This window comes from Nematostella vectensis, chromosome 9 (genome assembly GCF_932526225.1).
Source record: "Nematostella vectensis chromosome 9, jaNemVect1.1, whole genome shotgun sequence".
NCBI lineage: Eukaryota > Metazoa > Cnidaria > Anthozoa > Actiniaria > Edwardsiidae > Nematostella > Nematostella vectensis.
This window is the reverse complement of record NC_064042.1, coordinates 2,613,433-2,631,518: the sequence shown is the minus strand read 5'-3', so window position 1 is coordinate 2,631,518 and position 18,086 is coordinate 2,613,433. Positions and strand designations below refer to the sequence as shown.

The window sequence follows — 18,086 nt, the reverse complement described above, 5'->3', positions numbered from 1 at the left end:
CTGGCAGATTTCATCACTAACATCAAGCGAGTCGGACCTGGACTTGGAGTGTACCAGTTCGACCATGAGACCCTGGGTGACAGCTAGACCATTCACATTGTATTGGCTTGACCATGGTTTGCTGTTAAACAGTATATTCATCACCAGAAAAAAAGTAGACCCTGGGTGATAACTAGCCTCCGCAGGCGTTTTTAGGCGAACGAGCAATGCCTGCCTAGAAACGCCTGCTGGGGAGGCTAGGTGATAGCTAGAGTGTTCAGTGTATTGGCTTGACCATGGTTCCTCAAGTTAAACAGTATATGCATCACAAGAAAAGTAGTTTTCTACAGTAAAAATTAACTCCAGAATAAAGGAACAATCCATAAAGACATGTGTTACTTTGTTTTGGTTTATTGTTATTACAATTTGTAAACTTGCTTCAATCTCCCTGGATTCTAAATGATTTATCTTAGCATTTTTCTTAGAATCTTCTATATTTTATAGTGTTGGATGTTATTCTTGGTCAATAACTTAGAGTAATTAAACTTGCAACTATGAGACTTTGCACTCCTGTAGGTCTTTTGGAAGCTCAGGCATGTCACCTATTGATGGCTCTGTTCCAAATGGCATTCCTGGGGCCTGCAAAAAAACTTTAGATGTTTACGTGGTCACCCCCGACAACACTTACCTTGCAACAGTGGGCCAAACTACATACCATGCAGCAAGTGTGTCAAACAAAATGCCACATAACACAGTAGGCCTTACAACATGCCAATCAACACCAGGGCCGTAGCCAGCATGAGGCAAGTGAGACACTCGCATCAGTAAAATTTTGATGTTTAGTGTTTCACAATGGAAAAGTATGAGATAAAACACCTGCTGTTGTTGGATTTATCATCCAGTGGCTAGCTTTGCCTCAGTAAAATTTTGATTCTGGCTACAGGACTGAACATAGCACGGTATGCCTCACAATTTTCTATGCTCTGGTACGTACTATGCTGCAAAAATGTTCCATGTCTCACCATATATGCCTGGGATGCTCTACCCAACAATATGCTAAGCCGTGCAACACATTATGTCACACAATACACCAAACCCTGCAACATGTCACACAATGCCCCACAATACACCATGCTGTGCAATATGTCACACAACACACTATACACCATGCCATGTAACATGTTACACAACACTATTCCCCACAATACACCGGACCCTGCAACATGTCACACAACACACTATGCCCCACAATACACCATGCTATGCAACATGTCACACGACACACTATACACCATGCCATGTCACACAACACCCAATGCCCCACAATACACCATGCTATGCAAGATGTCACACAACACACTATGCCCCACAATACACCATGCTATGCAACATGTCACACAACACACTATGCCACACAATACACCATGCTATGCAAGATGTCACACAACACACTATGCCCCACAATACACCATGCTCTTCAACATGTCACACAACACACTATGCCACACAATACACCATGCTGTGTAACATGTCACACAACACTATTCCCCACAATACACCGAACCCTGCAACATGTAACACAACACACTATGCCCCATAATACACCATGCTGTGTAACATGTCACACAACACTATTCCCCACAATACACCGAACCCTGCAACATGTAACACAACACACTATGCCCTACAATACACCATGCTATGCAACATGTCACACAACACACTATGCCACACAATATACCATGCTATGCAACATGTCACACAACACATAATGTCATGACTGTCCAAGGCCAAAAGAGGTTAAGCAATAATGCATGATATTCTTTCACAGACAGTTTTTATTACAATAACTCCGACAGGAGCAAAAAATGGCAAAGTTCAAATTGTAATGTCGTGTTAGCTTATATTCACTTGATTATTTTCATAGATGTTCCATGTTTAATATAAAACAAAGATAATCTGTTCTTGAGATATTGCAAATTGTAAGACTCTTGATTTGTCTGAAATTGTCCAATTTGGGCGAAATTGCTACTTTTTTCACGATTTATGGCAACTTTGCTTAATCTTATCACAAGAACGGATCATATACCAAAAAATAATAAATCCAATTTTGTTTTATATTGTGCAAGGAGCCTCTAGGCAAAAAATAAACAAAATGAAACCTAACACAACCTTACCATTTTAATTTTGCCATTTTTTTCTCCTGTCAATAACTCCATCAAACTTACCATCTGCCCTACTAGCTCCTCTGGGGGCTGTCCACATTCTTGCATCTGTTAACAAAGTGATTGCAAGAAATCATGGGGATGGAGAAGGCAAGTCAAAAGCATCAATTTCAATCAGCTTTTTCAAGCAAGTAACAAAGATATTTTAAATCAAATATTGTCAATAACATATCAGATTTTATTTGTAGATTGTTATTTAGACGTTTCCTTGCGATTAAGCAGCTGTGTTTTTAATGATAATAACAAAGGAGTGGGTGATTAACATTCTTTAAGCAGTGTGTTCCATACCTGTTGCATTAAACTCATTATCTTTTGGAATCTTTTCTTCTTAATGTCCTCCGAGTCATCTGGTTTCTCTGCCTCAAATTCTTGGCAGATCATATTCACATATTCATGTTGCTTGGTGAATCGCACATGTACTTCATCTGAGTGTGAAGACTTCTTATTCTCAAGCCAAGGGGGATACTAAAAAGAAAATTGTGTCAAGCTATAAAATGCAGGTGTAGTCCAAAGGTAGATGCAGGAGGGGTTGCCTGTGAAGACTTTGCTATGGATATGCTTACTTGGAAAATGGAAAACTCTTAAAAGGTGTGTTATCACTTAATATCATACCCATTAAAACAAAGAGATAAAGACTCACAAACTATGGATGCATCTAGGCTGCTGCAAACTAAGATAAGGTTTGGAAAATTTGAGAGCAGACCAATGCAAAAATAAGCAACAGGCAGGTACCAAATGAGAAATATCCCAGTCATATTAAGGCTTGCAAAAGCCTGTGAAGTTATAATAGCAGATGTGTCTCATTTTATATTTTTTTTCTTGACTATGTCACTTTCACTTTGCCAAGAAATTTAAATAGACTCAAGCACAAAATAAAATACATGTGAAGTAAATTCTAAAACAGTAAGATGCTTTCAAACCTAAAAAATGCTTTCTTAGTCACTCAGGAGAATACATCCTCCTTCGACACTTACACATGTGCATTTTAATTGACAATACCTTTTCGTTCAGCTCTTTGAGTGAGGGGTACAGAATCTCCTTGGACAAGAGGTTCTTCATCATTCCCTGCATCAGGGGCATCATATCCAAGTCCCCATCCTCATCATCTAGACTCATCCCTGTCAACGCTTTGAGAAAATCCTCACCCATCGGATCCATGTTCTTAAAAAAAGAAGTAGTTACAAAATACCCAGGTTTGTCTTTAAGCAATGGCCAATTTTGTTTTCTTGTAAAACACTCAATAAGACCCTGAGGAGTAGGAAGCATTGTATGCCCTACAAATTTATAGGTCACAAAAAGTCCATTTGAGTATCTTTCTAATAGGTAGTAAAATATCTTTATAATATTTTTACCTCCATGTCCTTAGTGTTCTGTGCCAGGTCACTTAGAGTTTGAGAGAGATTGCTTTCAAATGACTTCATTGAGTCTGGGTTTTCTGAAAGAAATAATATTTGAAATCAATATGTAACCTATTACAATTTGAAATTTGTCACATCTACCATTAGCTGTTTTATTATAACATGAAGCGTTAGTATTACATTAAGCAGCAAATTTTAATACATTAAGCTTTAGTATTACATTAAGCAGCAGTTATTACATCAAGTGTTGATACAAGGGGTATGTACCTGGATTAATAATCGCACAAAATATTTTAATCTCATCTCCCTTTATTGCCTAAGCAAACCATATCTATTTACTTGCATGTGTGCACTCAATGATGAAATTTTTAAACAAAAATAACCCACACTTGTGTACAGAACTGGGTGCAATGCAATTCAGAGAAACAACCTGAAGGCTAAAAACAAGGAAGAGAGGGGTGGCTTGTGAGTTTCACAAAAACCTGCTCCTCCCATCACAGCACTGGCCTTCTCTGATCCTTTATTTTGTGTATCTGTTTTCTGTACATGACAACTCACCAGTACTTGCAGCACTAGCCGCAGACTGTGCCAAGTTGTTCAGGTGCGCAAGGAAATCCTCATCCCCTTTTCCTCCCATTGTCTTCATTGCCTTCTCCAGGTCTGCTGCAGCCTCCGCAAAGCTCTGAGCAAAAAGTTTACCCATCTCTTCCTGGTCATCATTTGTGCTGGATAAGGGTGTTGGCTCCCCTGAGGTTTTCACAGGAGGAGGAAGTAGCCTGGGATCTGGTGCAATGCTGCTTTGTGATTGGTTTGCTGACTTTGGAGTAGGCTTGGCTGCTTTATCAAAATCCTCAAGTGCACCTGGTATAAAACATTACACATCATCACTAATATCTTTATCTTTACATACAGGGCTTCTGGAATTACGCGCTTCCGCACAAGCGCGTAATTCGTAATTTGAAAACAATAAAATGACTAGGCGTTCTTTACTTAACCGCGAAGGCCTAGGACTAATAATAAAATACCTTTTTTAATTGGCTGGTGGCTAGGAGCCAATGAAAACTCGCCTAAGATACTTTCGCACAAAAAAATAACCTTTTTAAAATTATTTTGTGCTTTCCTTCGGTACATAATGTAGTTTGGACGTAACCGTTGATATTTCGTGTAATTTAGCGCATAATTCAGTAAAGAATCCTGCGTAATTTTGAATTTTTTTTCGCGTAATTCCAGAAGCCCTGTTACATACTATGACACACTGGAATTCGAGGGAATATTTAAGATGGAATTGATTTATTTTGAATTAGGAATGATTGATTGTAATAAATACTTTGAGTTATATAGACATTATCTTTTTTAGTTCAACTGATTAATTCCCAGAAAATATACCAGAGTGTGAAACTTTAAGGGTGTAAAACTACCTAGGCACCCCAAAAACTCAGATAAATCACAAAGGTTGCATTGGTACATAAGAAAGCTTAAGTAATACTTATGCACCAGTCAATTGACAGCCCAGGCCCCCAACCCCAGAGGACATACCTGGGAAGTAACGTGGTCATGTGGGGGATTCAATACCTGTTTAACACTTGTAATCCACCGGGACCAGGGGATTTAACACAAGCCCCCAACAGGATGGTAAAGGGGGTGGGGAATTAATGCTGAACCGAAAGTTGCGTCTGATGGCTTTTTCCCTGCATATTCAATTATAATCTTTCAACAAAGGTACTTGCAAATCTAAATTTCTGATGGTATTATAGACTCTATTCCCCCAGCACTAGGAGTGATCGGCAACGTACTGCGGGCTTACAGAAACGAGCTGGAAATTAGGCCTAATAGCATTATTGACTAAAAGAAATAAATAAAACAAAACAACGTATATTCCACAAAGTCAGCAACCTATACAATTAAATTATGGCTTTCGGTATTGGGACGTTATCGGAAAACACAGGGGGCATGTATCGGGGGTTTTAACAGCGTCATAGGCCCCGGTAGCCGGGAAAGTAACGAGCATTTAACACCACATGAATGTTAATTTCTCCGCTATGTCGCGGGGGTTGGGGTGCAGGGGTTTCAATTGACTGGTGCATTTTTAATGCATTTAATATGTGAAGGGTTTCTTCGCAATATACCGAATAAATCCCAATGAACGAAAAAGAAAATTTATCATCAAATAACGTACATTCAAACTAAGAGTTAAAAAGCCTTATACGATAACTTACTTTCTAGAAGATCGTCCAGATCATCATCTTTCACGGGCTCCGTAGATTTTGCAACCTCGTCCGCCATCTTGAAAATTTGCTTCGGAAACCCGAAACATTACCGAACAATTATCGAACAAGTCCTGTCCACAATGCATAGCGATGATAATTTTGACGGATTATAAAAACATAGTGAGATGTTGTGTTCTACAACGGCCGTCCGGTTTATTCAGAGAGGAAAGATTGCCACACGTTGGGTTAGTAACTAATTTATAAGTCTGCTTGCGAGACATTTTTTGGTACAAAATACTTATGGTTTTGTACAACATGGGTATAAATTCACCCACCCCTCCCTGCTTTACCTCTACCTCTGAGGATCGGTATAGGACTCGGGTATTTTCATACAAATGTCGTCAGGGAACATAATTTTACACCCTTTGGGTGATAGTTTGTTAAAAAGTTAAAGACAGGCTCGGGAGACATTGCCCTAGAGTAAGAGTAACTCAGCTGATTGGAAAATGAATTACCTATATTTAGTTAAAGTCCATATAACCTTTCAGAGTTGATAGACTTTGTCAATTCTTTATATTTTCATCTTCCAAATGGTATGTGGTTCGTATGGACCCTATAAAACATGCGTTCGCGCGAATAACTGAAATCTGTAATATTGAGGTATTTTGGTCAACCTTCGGAAAAAAGGCGGTGAACTAAAAGGCCCGGGTCCAGTCATTTGTGACTTGGATCAAGGTGCCAACCAAATTACATGAGAAAACATATTCACACGCTAAACCGGTTCCCGTCTTTGTGTCTTCTAAGTTATTGCTGAAGAACGTTGTGTGGTTAAAACTTTTACCGTCATCTTTATATCTTAACCTGGTAGTCAAATGATTATTTAACTTCAGGGAACAAATCTGCAAAATTTAGCAAATATTTTTAGTCTTTGAATTATTTTTGCATTGTGCGCGGGCGCTGCATTCGCAATCAAAAATGGCAACATTCTCATGAGCGCGCTGTTTTTTAAAACCAACAACAAAACGATATTTTCTTTTTTCGCATACAATTCTGGACTTTAACTTATTCTTCGCTTCATTGTGGGTAGCATTGCAGTAGAAAAATATGTTGGAAAATATAAAAAATATGTTGTTTCAGATTTTCCTGCCAAAACTTGGAATTATTCACTCAATGCAATCTCCTTTTGCGTGGCCAGGAAAATTTTCAAAAATCTGTAGAAAATTCAAATTCAATTCCCTGTTCCGAATTTGAAAGTTTTTCTATGCTTTTTTTTTTGGCTATATTGATATAAGTGAAAGGTTTTAAGAACTTTAAAACTTTTCTGCATGACAAAAAGAAGATATAAAAAAAACATCACCAGGACAAGCTTGAGTTCAAAGTACACTTAGCTGGTATAGTCAAAAGATAAAAAAAAACATCAAAAATATTTAATAGATTGATATCACTTGATAATGATTACTTGATTGGTATCAAGGGTATCAGCTATTCATTAATAACGTATTTTGTCTAATTAATTTATTGATTAAGTTATATGGATGTTTTTGCCATAGACATCCTTTGCCTGAACAATTTTGCCAACATTGCCGTTTTCCAAAAAGTGCTAGACATAATAGTGTTTGAGATACAAATGCGAGGATAGAACAAGCAAAGAGGGTCAGTACGCAGCTCTTACAAGCTGCAATTTGATTGGGCAAATGAACAATATCTGCACCTCGACACAAAGAACGAGAAGAATAGAGACAAAAGAACTCCTTTGTAGAACAAAGATAATAGGAGACAAAGCAGCTGTGTTCTTACTCCGCAAAGAAGCTATAGCTAAAGTCCCTTACACACATGCAAATCCAGGATTAGACATGAAATCTTTCAGCAATATGTATCTTATATAACTCAATTGAACTTATATTATGAGATAATGTTAATTCTTTGAGCAATAGAACAGTTGAAGAAGGTTTGCACAAGTAATGTACTAATAGTGAGTACTAGGTAAAATGATAGAATGTTTATAGTTTAACTCTTTGTCCATAGTTTTGGACTTGTAGAGTCTGTTTTGTATACTAAAAAATATTCATTTGAGTATAAGGCAAAGTCCTTCGCATACCTGTCTACCTCTGGGGAGGGGTGGGGTATATTCATTTTTTTTGGGGGTGTTTGTTGTATAGAAAGCTCTCGTGCACAAATCCACTAATAGATCTCACAAGGGTGTCAGATAAATTGCAATACGCAAGGGAATTATTGTTTCAAATATTTTAATAGAAAATAGGCAAAATGATGATTTTCTATAGAATAATTTGTCTGACGCGATAAAATCGCTAAAAAGCGGGAGATTTGGTGCTCGATGCGGGAGAAGGGGTTCAAAGCCAGAGAGTTGACAGGTATGCCTTCATCTACAACTTGCTGTCAGTAGGCAAATGATTGTTAGTAATGTTTAAGTTTATATTTTATCACAATTGTTTTCCTTACAGGTGACAGGTCAATCATCATCATTATGATTATTTTAATAACTTGTACTTTATATTTTTCACAGCTCTCTTCGAGGCCACAGAAATTGTCTCCAGAGCGCAGAGAAAAAGAACTAAAATCACTTTTATCAACTGGATGGGTAGAAGCTAAAACACGTGATGCAATTCAGAAAGATTTTCATTTTAAAAACTTTAACCAGGCATTTGGTTTCATGACTCAAGTTGCCCTGATGGCTGAGAAAATGGACCATCACCCTGAGTGGTCCAATGTCTATAACAAGGTTAACATCACCTTGACGACACATGACTGTGGAGGAATCTCTTCTAATGATGTCAAAATGGCCGAGTTTATTGACACGCTGCAGCATACATAAACAGATGGTGAAGAGGAAAATAGAAAGGAAATACCCACACACACATAAAGGTGTGGTTTACGTGTACCTTAATATTTGTTAAAAACCATTGTCCCTCCCCCTCATTGAGCATGAGCCCCTCTTCCACCCCCACCCCCCCTGAACTTATATTGATCGAAATTGGAATTACAAACATAGTAAAGAAACAAAATGTGAGGCCCTTTTAAAATATGCTGTTATATATAAATCGGGTTTCACACCTATGGAATAAATATTCTTATATAATATTTTTTGGGGCTTATCTTGTTATGAATAATGATGATAAAAATGTTATAGTCTATTTTTTTCTAAGAATTAGAGATCGTTTAAGTAATTTTGCTCAATTTCCAGCTGTTTCTGGAAGTCCGCAGTGTGTTAGATGGCGACACCCAACACCAGCTGGAAATAGAGCGAAGCAAATAGTGATTATATAGGAATGAGCTTTTAAAGATGGTGATTTTTTGGGAAAGCAAAATAGACGCAGCTGATAAGACCATGCTGCCTTAAACATGGATATAATACCAGGGTTTCATTAAGTTTCAGAGTAGATAGTGCAAATTGATAAGTGGGGGGGGGGGGGGGGGGGGAGTTAGACACAAAATAAGCTGTTACAGCTTTATTAAAGTTATTTCCAGTTGAAGTTATTTACACTTTGGAATTTAATTTTTACAATACTTTAAGGTGTTTAAACCCCTAGTTTTATACTTTCTCGATTTCATCTCCAATAGCTTTAATTTTCCCAGGACCTTATCTGTCATGCTCTTAAAACAAACCCATAAAATGTAGCCTGTGTAGCCCAGTCCCCTCTTCTTCCTCATCTCCCTGAGCTGCTACGCAGGCTAATAAAATGAGACTGATGGCACAGGTTGTCAACCCCTCAACTGTGACTCCCAATAAATCATGTCACAGTTTTCAAGAGGCCACCTGCGCCCAGCAGGGACGACTTTATCTGTTTCTTCATACGGTTCAGCAAATGCTATCTTTCTCTTCTGAAATATAAAAGTAGAATTTGAGAATAATAATAAAATACTACGATTTTATTATTTGTTAGATACTATGGCATGGGAGGAAGTTTATTGAAAAAAGGGTAAAATTTTGTGCCTCGATATTAAAGGTGGTGTTACATGAGATGCACCAAAAACATTTTGTGATACAATGTATCGTAGAAAGTTTTTTACCATGTAACATATCGTGCAACACAACTTTCCACGCATCTTTTCACTCAACATGTTGCATGTTTTTTAACCTGCTTCAAAAACATGCAACCCAGAATAATGAATATCTGGAAAGTTATTCTGTGTAACGTTTGTTTGGCAACATGTCAGAATGGATACGATACAATGTATCACAAAAAGTTTTTGTTGCATGTTATCCCGTGTAACACCACCTCAATGCAATATTGTGCAATATTACTAATGGCAAGACAACCAACGGGTTGGGACAGAGCTGGGTTTTCAATAAGGGCTCAGGGAAAAGCAAAATTTGATTTAAGAGCCACAGCCAAGATTTTTGTTCATTAAATCGTAGGAGAGGTTATGATAACACCTACATCTTTGTGGTGTAAAATAACACTCTAACAATCTCTCTTACTAAACTTAATGAACTTCTTGTTTCCTGCTAACAGGGGACTTTTTTCTTATTATTGCCTTTTTCACTAGGCTCCAATGAAATACAAAGAGAAGAGCCTTTGCTGGTGGGGCAAACTTAGTTTCTTCATTTTTGACAAATTACCTGAAAAGTCCAATAATTTTATTAGGTAGTCTAAATACAGCCTTCATAAAGTTTTGTCTTCTTCGAATGGTTTGTCGATTGCTTGTAACTCTTCTGTTGAACTCTGCAAACCGTCTGTACATTCTTGGAAAGCCATAGTACTGCAAGACAAAAAAAACTTCTCAGTGTTTATCAAGAAAAAAAAATTGATTGATGTTTTTTTTATTACTCATGGTCAAATACACCCCCCATTACAGAGACTAAACTGAGTTATAATAAAGGAAGACTATTTTAAAAACTAGTCTTAAAATTAGGCCCATGGTGCCTACAAAACAAAGACCTGAAAACTGTGACCCCAAAAGCTACGACCCCAAAAATATTGCCTAAACGACCTGGCTTACATACAGGAGAGCCTTATATACAGTATAGGGGCCAGGAAGGAAGGGTGATCGGTTTAAGGGTTTCTTTAATAACTTGCCAAGGATACCTCTGAAAGCAATCAAACTTGCACAACACAAACCTGTTGCCCACCCAAAACCTTCTAAATCAACCAACCGTCTTGACGTCACATATGACCAAAGGAAAAAAGGTGGTAATTGGGCACAAATTTCTTGGATTTCACCCAAACTCACACAACTGCCTTCAAAATAAAGTCTGTGAAAAAATATTCCATAGTTCACCACGTCTAACTTGCAAAACACAAGTAATGATGTAATAAATAGATTCATCGTGTTTAGGAAACCTCGCTGAGCAACTAAGTAGCATGCATAATAGCTGAGAACAATTTTGTTGAGGTATTCTCAAGCTTTTAGCATAGTCCGTGTTATCTATACTCACAAAACTCGAAGTCTAAAACAAGACGATTAAATTGAGATCAGCTGAAATGTTGATAAACACGTGCAACGAGAATGACACTTGTAAACGCTCACAATTCGAGATAGCACCGACTAATCTCACACCTAAGTGCACCCGCAGAACTCACCCTTCCTATGGCATACACCGTGGCTTTCTTGCCCAGTGATATGGCGATAATCGCCATGATTTTCTCCATAGTTTTCTGTGTTGAATGTGGTTCACCTTTATCTGGTCGCCATTTTGGATTTTGCCGGCTGCATTGGTAACCCCGCCTCCTTATTACGCAATGAACCTGTCGACCAATGCGCATTTTGCTCTGGTTTCCCGCGCTTTTGAGCTGTCTGAAAATTCCAGAAAGAGTGAGGGCCTATTCGCTCTAGGCAAAAGTTTGTTTGTTTTGACGAAAAAATGACAACGCTAGCAGGAAACATGTGCGAATGCGTTTGTTCGACCAGGACAGTTTTTTCACACCCGAACAATTTTCAAATGCGCCGCTGTCCTGCTCTGGCGGCGGCCCAAAGTCAAATCTGACAGGTTTTTCAATTAACACCCAGCTTGACTTAAGCAGAAGTTGTTGCTTTTGATATTCATAGAATAAATTTACTACCAGTAAGGCGATGAGTTGTGCAAAAATATTCCAAGAAAGCATTGTGATCAAACGTAAACAATCTCTGAAACTCGGCTTTTACGCGTGAGAAATCCGAGTCTAGTTTTGAATGACGTTGGGGTCGCGTTCGGTGCGATTAGGCCCTTAGCCTCCCTAGCAGGCGTTTTTATGAAGGCGTCGCTAGTGAGCAACGCCTGCCTTAAAACGCCTGCGAGGGAGGCTAATAAAAGGTAGGAAAGAATAGGCTTATTTTCCGTCCATTGCGACAATATTTCTACAATACTTCTGATATCTTTTATTGCTTTAATGATTACGACTAGCTCCACACAATTTACTGATCATATTTAATGATAGACTTGATAGACCTCTTTTCATGACATTTGTTTTTATGATGTGAACGTTTAAAGAGATCAACCATTGATGATATCTGATAAAAAAGTTATAGATTTATTCTTTGGCATTTTTTTTTCGCGGCAAGTGGTTTGCTCGTTCTGTTTCAGAAATATCGCCATACCATTGATTATTTTTATTTTCTTTGCTGATCATTTTATTGTATAATAATCCAAAAGAAGTATCGATAAAAATGGAATAGCGATAAAAGAGATTGGAAATTTGTTTTGTTCATGAAAATTAGGCCGTTTTTGAAGATATCATGACAAGAAATGTCTTGGATAAAGAATTATTTTAATAATAAAAAGAAAAAATCAAAGCTCAAATTAGTAAAATATGCAAGACGTTAGTTTGCTGGTACTACTAAAACCTGGACTGGAATCTGTAATGGACCTCTGGACGCAGTTCAGATTTGCAGATTTAGACGCTTCCGTATAGGGGGATCCGGCGTCTGAACTCGGGAAAATGAGACCATAGTGTAATCCATGGCCCGTCCGGGTCACAGTCAGGAACAGGGTTAATTCCAGAGTCCAGTGTAGGTTTAAGCTGCCAAGTCTGCTTGCTCTAGCTGAGTCAAATATCGTCGTAAGTGGGATTCTTGAAAGCGATTGGATCTTTGTCATCTTTCTCCTTGAGCTCGATGTCGTCTCGCGGGCTCACTTTGACCCGATCCTCTTTGGGTTCCCTGTTCCTTCTTTTCCAGTAGACCGCTCCACCAACAAGTACTAAGATAATCAGTGCCAGTACCACCCCCACGGGTGGGGCTACAAACTGCCACGCCGCTGAGCCATTCGAAACCATCGCTGCTGTATTGTATTCTATAGCACCTATAATCAAATAAAGGCAATACTCATATGCTATATATCAAAATCATACTGTACATCATACATGCACTACTTAGGTTATTTAGAGGAATTTGATATCCAATTTTGTACGAGCACAAAATGTGCTGAGTGGGTAAAACCGGACATTAGGAACGAAAAACGGGGTGATTAGTTTATTCATAATCAGACCCTTGGCAAATTCTAAATGCCATTTCTGAAGCATCAACACGGATAGGTTTTTGATTGAGGGGAATTGCTTTATTTTAATGGTCACAAAATGCTCGCAAAGACTGCTGGGTATCTAATTATGCATCACAAATCAATCTCACCTCCAGTCGAGAACATGACAGCCTCGCTCCAGGGTCCGTCCCCTCGGCCCGTCGAGGCGGAGACCTGGACTTTGTACTCGACACCCGGCTCAAGCGATCCCAGAACCACCTGCGTGCCAGAAGTGCGTACAGACACTTCACATGACGCATACGTCAGCCTTCTGTAGGTCACGTGGTATCCTCCAAAGTACCCAAACAGGTGCTCCTTAGAGACGCCATACCATTGGATGATAACAGCAGTGGAATTGACAGGTTCTGTGGTGATGTTGTATGGGGCTGCAGTGGGAACTAAGAGACAATATGATGCAGTCATAAGTCGGTAAGAACTTTTATGGCTTCCTCATAAATGCTCGTTTCGCTTTTTTTGTAGCCATGCCTAGGTTTAGACAATGTAGATTAAATGTCCAGGAAAAGTATGACCTACCCCCTTCGTCAGTCAATACGCGGTAAGGCTCACTCCTCGGTCCAGTCCCTTTCCCTGTAAATGCTTCCACCTGCACGGCGTACACAGTAAACAGGCGAAGGTCCCGTATGATGACGTCACTTCTATCAGATGATACAAGTACTACCCTCTCGTCATCGCTGTCATCCACTGCTCGGTACCAGACCCTATAGCCGGCCAGCTCGCCGCGCGTGTGTCCCGCGGGTAACGGGTCCCACGTGACCAGCAAGCTAGTCGAGCTCTGGTTCACGGCTCGCACATTTTGTGGAGCGAGGTCTGGAGCTGCGGGTGGAATTGAAACATCTTTTTAGATAAATACACACAAAGTTCACCCGTGTCGTCACATTAAACTTATTTTGTTCTTTAAACTGACCATTCTCGGCCGTCCGCACATGAAGGTCTTCGCTGATTGGTCCATCCCCCTTGACTGTAAATCCAGTGACGTAAATCCTGTACCACGTGTAACTGAGAAGGCCGCTGAGCGTGTAACGTAACGAGCCACTGGCTTCATTGCGCGTGACATGATAACTGCTTGCGTTACATGTCACACGATAGCCTAAGAGTTTTCCGTTCGCTCTCTGAGCAGGAATCGGATCCCAAGTCACGCTGATGGCTGATGAGGTGATATTTGCTGTGCGCAGGCGAGACGGGGCAACAGATGGAACTTAAATAAGACATAAAAAAAAGTTAATCAACTTTTAAGTCGTGAAGAAATTTTTTTTCCATCATCGCCTTTCGTTATGGTATTTGCGTAGGAGCATTATAATCGATATATCATACAATCCTGGTCTGTTGTGACGGATGTTGCGTTACATCAAGCATACCATATAATCCGAGTAAGTACGCAGCTGCTTTGTCTCCTATTATCTTTGTTCTACAAAGAAGTTTTTTTGTCTCTTTTCTTCTCGTTCTTTGTGTCGAGGTGCGGATATTGTTCATTTGCCCAATCAAATTGCAGCTTGTAAGAGCTGCGTACTGACCCTGTAGTCCAAGACTGTCATCGTGACGGATGTTGCGTTGCATAAAATATTGTTATAAAGACTAAGGTCTCGTACCATCTTGGTCTGTCGAGACGGATGTTGCGTTACATGAAGCATTATTATTAAGATAACATATAATCCAAGACTATCATTGTGACGGACGTTGCATTACATAAATCTTGTTATAAAGACTATGTTCCCATACCATCCTGGTCTGTTGTGACGAATGTTGCGTTACTCCGAACTCCATCTCCTCTGCTTGTGTATGCTGCCACCGTGACGCGATATCGCGTGTATTTGCGAAGACCCGAAAGGACAATCGAGGTTTCTTTTGTGCGCTTGCTGACAACTGTTGTAGTGTTCATCGACTCAGAGTATATCACATGATAGCCCAGTAAAACTCCTTGTGTTAAGCCGGGAGGGACTGGGCGCCACTGGACGAGGATGCTAGTGGAGCTTCTGTTGTCTGCACGTGTGACGTCAGGTGAAACAGCGGGAACTAATGAGGTGAGTTGGAGTTGAATTAGAAAGTCATCACTACCAAACTCGAATGGGGTTGTTATCAATATCAATGTCGAGAATTCACAAGATTCCTGTGTAATTATGTAATTTATGACGCCATAGCGTGCGCTCTAATTAATTTCTCAGTAACATTGTATCTTGGTTCAACCCAGTAAAAAGAGATGAGTTGAAGTTGAATTAGATGGTTATCACTACCAAACTAGAATGGGGCTGCTATCAAGGTAAACATTTAAAGTGAGCACTGCTAATTAAATTGTGCGTTTACTGGGAGGTTCTAATCCAAGTGAGAAAAAGCAACAACACTATAAGTACAGAAAATAGACAGTTTCTCTCACCTCCTTCATCTGTGTGCGCAATGACTTCTGGGCTTGCCGGTCCATCTCCCATCCTGGTGTACGCGGCAACCCTCACGCTATACACCGTATACACTTGAAGACCACTCAGCACCAGCTCACGCTCCTTCGTGACGTCAGACCTGAACCACGAGCCATTCACTTGCCGATACGTCACATGATAACCTAGCAACACACCGTGAACACGACCCTCGGGGACTGGGCCCCAGCGCACGCGCAGGCTGGTAGAGCTTTGATTCGCCGCCTGAACGTTAATCGGTGACGCTATTGGAACTGGATTTGCAAGAGAATAGGATACAAAGTAAAACGAATTGAAATGTATACAGGGACGAGATGAAACCACGTGACAGACTAGCAACCTGCAAACAGCTTAAAAGCAATCAATGTCGTATTTGGTTGTCAAGCGCAACTAACAATTGTCGTATAATCTTAGGCTGGAAAGAAGATGTTAGCAGAACACGCGTGCGTTCAATTCGCTGAAGGGAAGAGCATCATTTGCTCATTTTTGATATTATATTTAGTGTAGCGTGTTATTCTCAGATTATTTTATCATATTCATTTGCCTATTACATGTTTGAGTTCCGTTTTATCATGTATTTGCTTTAGAAAAAAACATCAGTTTGAACATACCGTCTTCTTCAGTAGAGACATCAACGTCTGTCGATCTCGGTCCCTCGCCCTTGGCGGTGAATGCAGCCACTTGTATGGTATATCCCGTGTAGACATCAAGCCCCCGCAACAAAACCCGCACCTCGCTTGGTCCCGTCTGGTTGCTAAGATACGCCGTGCTATGGACGCTCTTGAAGTACACCCTGTAACCTAGCAACACGCCTCGCACGTGACCGGTAGGTATAGCGGTCCACTGGACGAGAATGCTGGTGGATGAGAGGTTTGTGGCGTGGTTGATGAACGGCGCGACGCTAGGGACTGATGGGTTGAAGTAAATAATAATGCGATTAGGGCGAGTCTGAGTTATACACAATTTAGGTGATTATACGGTAACTTTCGAAAAGCTTACCATCTTCGTCGGTAGAAAGCGTGACGTTATAGCTTTCAGGCCCAGTCCCTTTGCTCGTGAACCCAGCCACGCTCACAGTGTACACCATATAAGGCGTGAGACTGGTAAGAGTCATACGCGTCACGCCAGCTGCAGTGTCACGCGTGTACGTAGCTCCTGAGTCATACTGGGTATATGTCACGCGGTATCCAAGCAAAACGCCTCTTGTAAGTCCGGGCGGAATCCGACTCCATTGCACAGTAAGACTTGTCGAGCTCTGGTTGGCTGCTTTGATAATTGTAGGTGCTACAGATGGTACTAAAGAGGAAAGAGTTTAAATGCGGTCATCTTTTCCCTAATATTTGAACGATATATTATACTCAGCGTCTCTAAACCTCATGATGGATATTACAGAGCAAAAAGGACAGTGTGCTTCTTCAAACAATAAACGAAAAAAAAAGTATTCGATAATTTTTACATAAATTTTTGTGTGCTTGGACAGAGTTCCTAATTGCTCATATTATTTTGTAGCATGCTCGCAAGTGCTTGCCAAAGACATATTCATTTTGGTGCCTTTAGCACTCTGGACTTTAATTGAGCGATAAAAAATATTTTAAAATCGTTTAAATTTAGATATACGCGCAAAATATCACCGGTTATGAATACGAGTTTTATGGATGACGTTCATGGAGTACTCACCATCTTCTTCTGTTCTTATCATTATACGTGCCACAGGACCAGTCCCCTTGGTGGTAAATGCCACCAGCGTGATGTCATAAACAGTGAACGCCTTGAGGCCACGTAACGCCAACTCCGTGGAACTTGGCGGGGCGTGGATTACAGAACGAGATCCGTTTAGAGAAGCAAATGACACAGCGTACCCAAGCAATAGTCCGCGAGTTTGTCTTGAAGGGACTGGATCCCAGTGTAACGTCACGCTAGTTGAAGTGACGTTTGTTGTGCGCATGTTTCCGGGAGCAGTGGAGGGGACTAGATCAAGAATGTTTAGAGAGGTTTTAGCAAATTCCCACATTGTGGAAGACTTGTTGTTATAAGTTAGTAGGCTATTCATACAGGCAGGTTCCACTATGTCTAGAACTGGATGTCATGGTATTCACAGGATTCTCCAGGCGCGTACCCAGGATTGGCTGAAGGGAGGTGGTGCACAATCATAGGTATAATAAGGCAAAATATAGTATTTGAGAATTCCTTCATAAGAAATTACCCTCTTTTTGGCTGCCGAGGGAAGGGGGGGTGGGGTGCACACGCACCCCCCTGTGTACTCGCCTGGTTCTCTGCCTCTTTGCTCCAGCCAACCTAAATAGGCACTTTAGGCACTAAAAAATCACGTGATTTTATGAATGGGAAACTCTCGCCAAAATAAACACAGAAGTAGTGGCTGCGGACGAAAAACATAAAATCTTTCAATGAAAATAAGCCCTCCTGACATCAGCTTT

At 40.2% G+C, this 18,086-nt stretch overlaps 3 protein-coding genes and 1 long non-coding RNA gene across 4 annotated transcripts in view; 2 read left to right on the top strand and 2 right to left on the bottom strand.

The window, feature by feature from the left end:
• Positions 1-374: 374 nt before the first annotated feature.
• On the bottom strand, positions 375-5,883 carry LOC5511641 (peroxisomal biogenesis factor 19). The gene is made up of 7 exons (XM_001632005.3): positions 5,779-5,883; positions 4,121-4,423; positions 3,557-3,639; positions 3,204-3,365; positions 2,493-2,669; positions 2,208-2,252; positions 375-618 (listed from the first exon to the last, which is right to left on the bottom strand). The coding sequence occupies exons 1-7, from the start codon at positions 5,843-5,845 to the stop codon at positions 532-534; spliced, it is 924 nt and encodes a 307-aa protein (XP_001632055.2). The 5' UTR covers positions 5,846-5,883; the 3' UTR covers positions 375-531.
• A 19-nt stretch (positions 5,884-5,902) lies between these two features.
• On the top strand, positions 5,903-8,868 carry LOC5511668 (pterin-4-alpha-carbinolamine dehydratase 2). Its single transcript, XM_032380985.2, has 2 exons — positions 5,903-6,014; positions 8,294-8,868. The coding sequence occupies exons 1-2, from the start codon at positions 5,955-5,957 to the stop codon at positions 8,600-8,602; spliced, it is 369 nt and encodes a 122-aa protein (XP_032236876.2). The 5' UTR covers positions 5,903-5,954; the 3' UTR covers positions 8,603-8,868.
• A 3,199-nt stretch (positions 8,869-12,067) lies between these two features.
• The window catches only part of LOC5511670 (phosphatidylinositol phosphatase PTPRQ), a 36,941-nt gene continuing 30,922 nt past the window's right edge, over positions 12,068-18,086 (bottom strand). Inside the window, exons 25-33 of the mRNA XM_032381046.2 lie at positions 17,329-17,619; positions 16,651-16,947; positions 16,263-16,559; positions 15,615-15,905; positions 14,963-15,256; positions 14,151-14,441; positions 13,760-14,059; positions 13,336-13,623; positions 12,068-13,009 (exon numbers count right to left, since the gene is read on the bottom strand). Coding sequence (XP_032236937.2) covers positions 12,756-13,009; positions 13,336-13,623; positions 13,760-14,059; positions 14,151-14,441; positions 14,963-15,256; positions 15,615-15,905; positions 16,263-16,559; positions 16,651-16,947; positions 17,329-17,619 — 2,603 coding nt within the window. The 3' untranslated portion in view covers positions 12,068-12,755. The remainder of the gene's footprint in view (positions 13,010-13,335; positions 13,624-13,759; positions 14,060-14,150; positions 14,442-14,962; positions 15,257-15,614; positions 15,906-16,262; positions 16,560-16,650; positions 16,948-17,328; positions 17,620-18,086) is intronic.
• LOC116617892 lies at positions 15,276-17,472 on the top strand. The gene is made up of 3 exons (XR_004295926.2): positions 15,276-15,500; positions 16,275-16,477; positions 17,365-17,472. It is a non-coding gene; the product is annotated as an uncharacterized LOC116617892 (long non-coding RNA).

Excerpts from the sequence above, each read along its gene's own strand:
- LOC5511641 (XM_001632005.3), bottom strand. The coding sequence starts at position 5,845 with ATGGCGGACGAGGTTGCAAAATCTACGGAGCCCGTGAAAGATGATGAT. Across the intron at positions 3,640-4,120 it reads GGCTAGTGCTGCAAGTACTG|AAAACCCAGACTCAATGAAG; the intron begins GTGAGTTGTCAT and ends TATTTCTTTCAG. Across the intron at positions 2,670-3,203 it reads TCAAAGAGCTGAACGAAAAG|TATCCCCCTTGGCTTGAGAA; the intron begins GTATTGTCAATT and ends TTTTCTTTTTAG.
- LOC5511668 (XM_032380985.2), top strand. The coding sequence starts at position 5,955 with ATGTTGTGTTCTACAACGGCCGTCCGGTTTATTCAGAGAGGAAAGATT. Across the intron at positions 6,015-8,293 it reads GAAAGATTGCCACACGTTGG|CTCTCTTCGAGGCCACAGAA; the intron begins GTTAGTAACTAA and ends TATTTTTCACAG.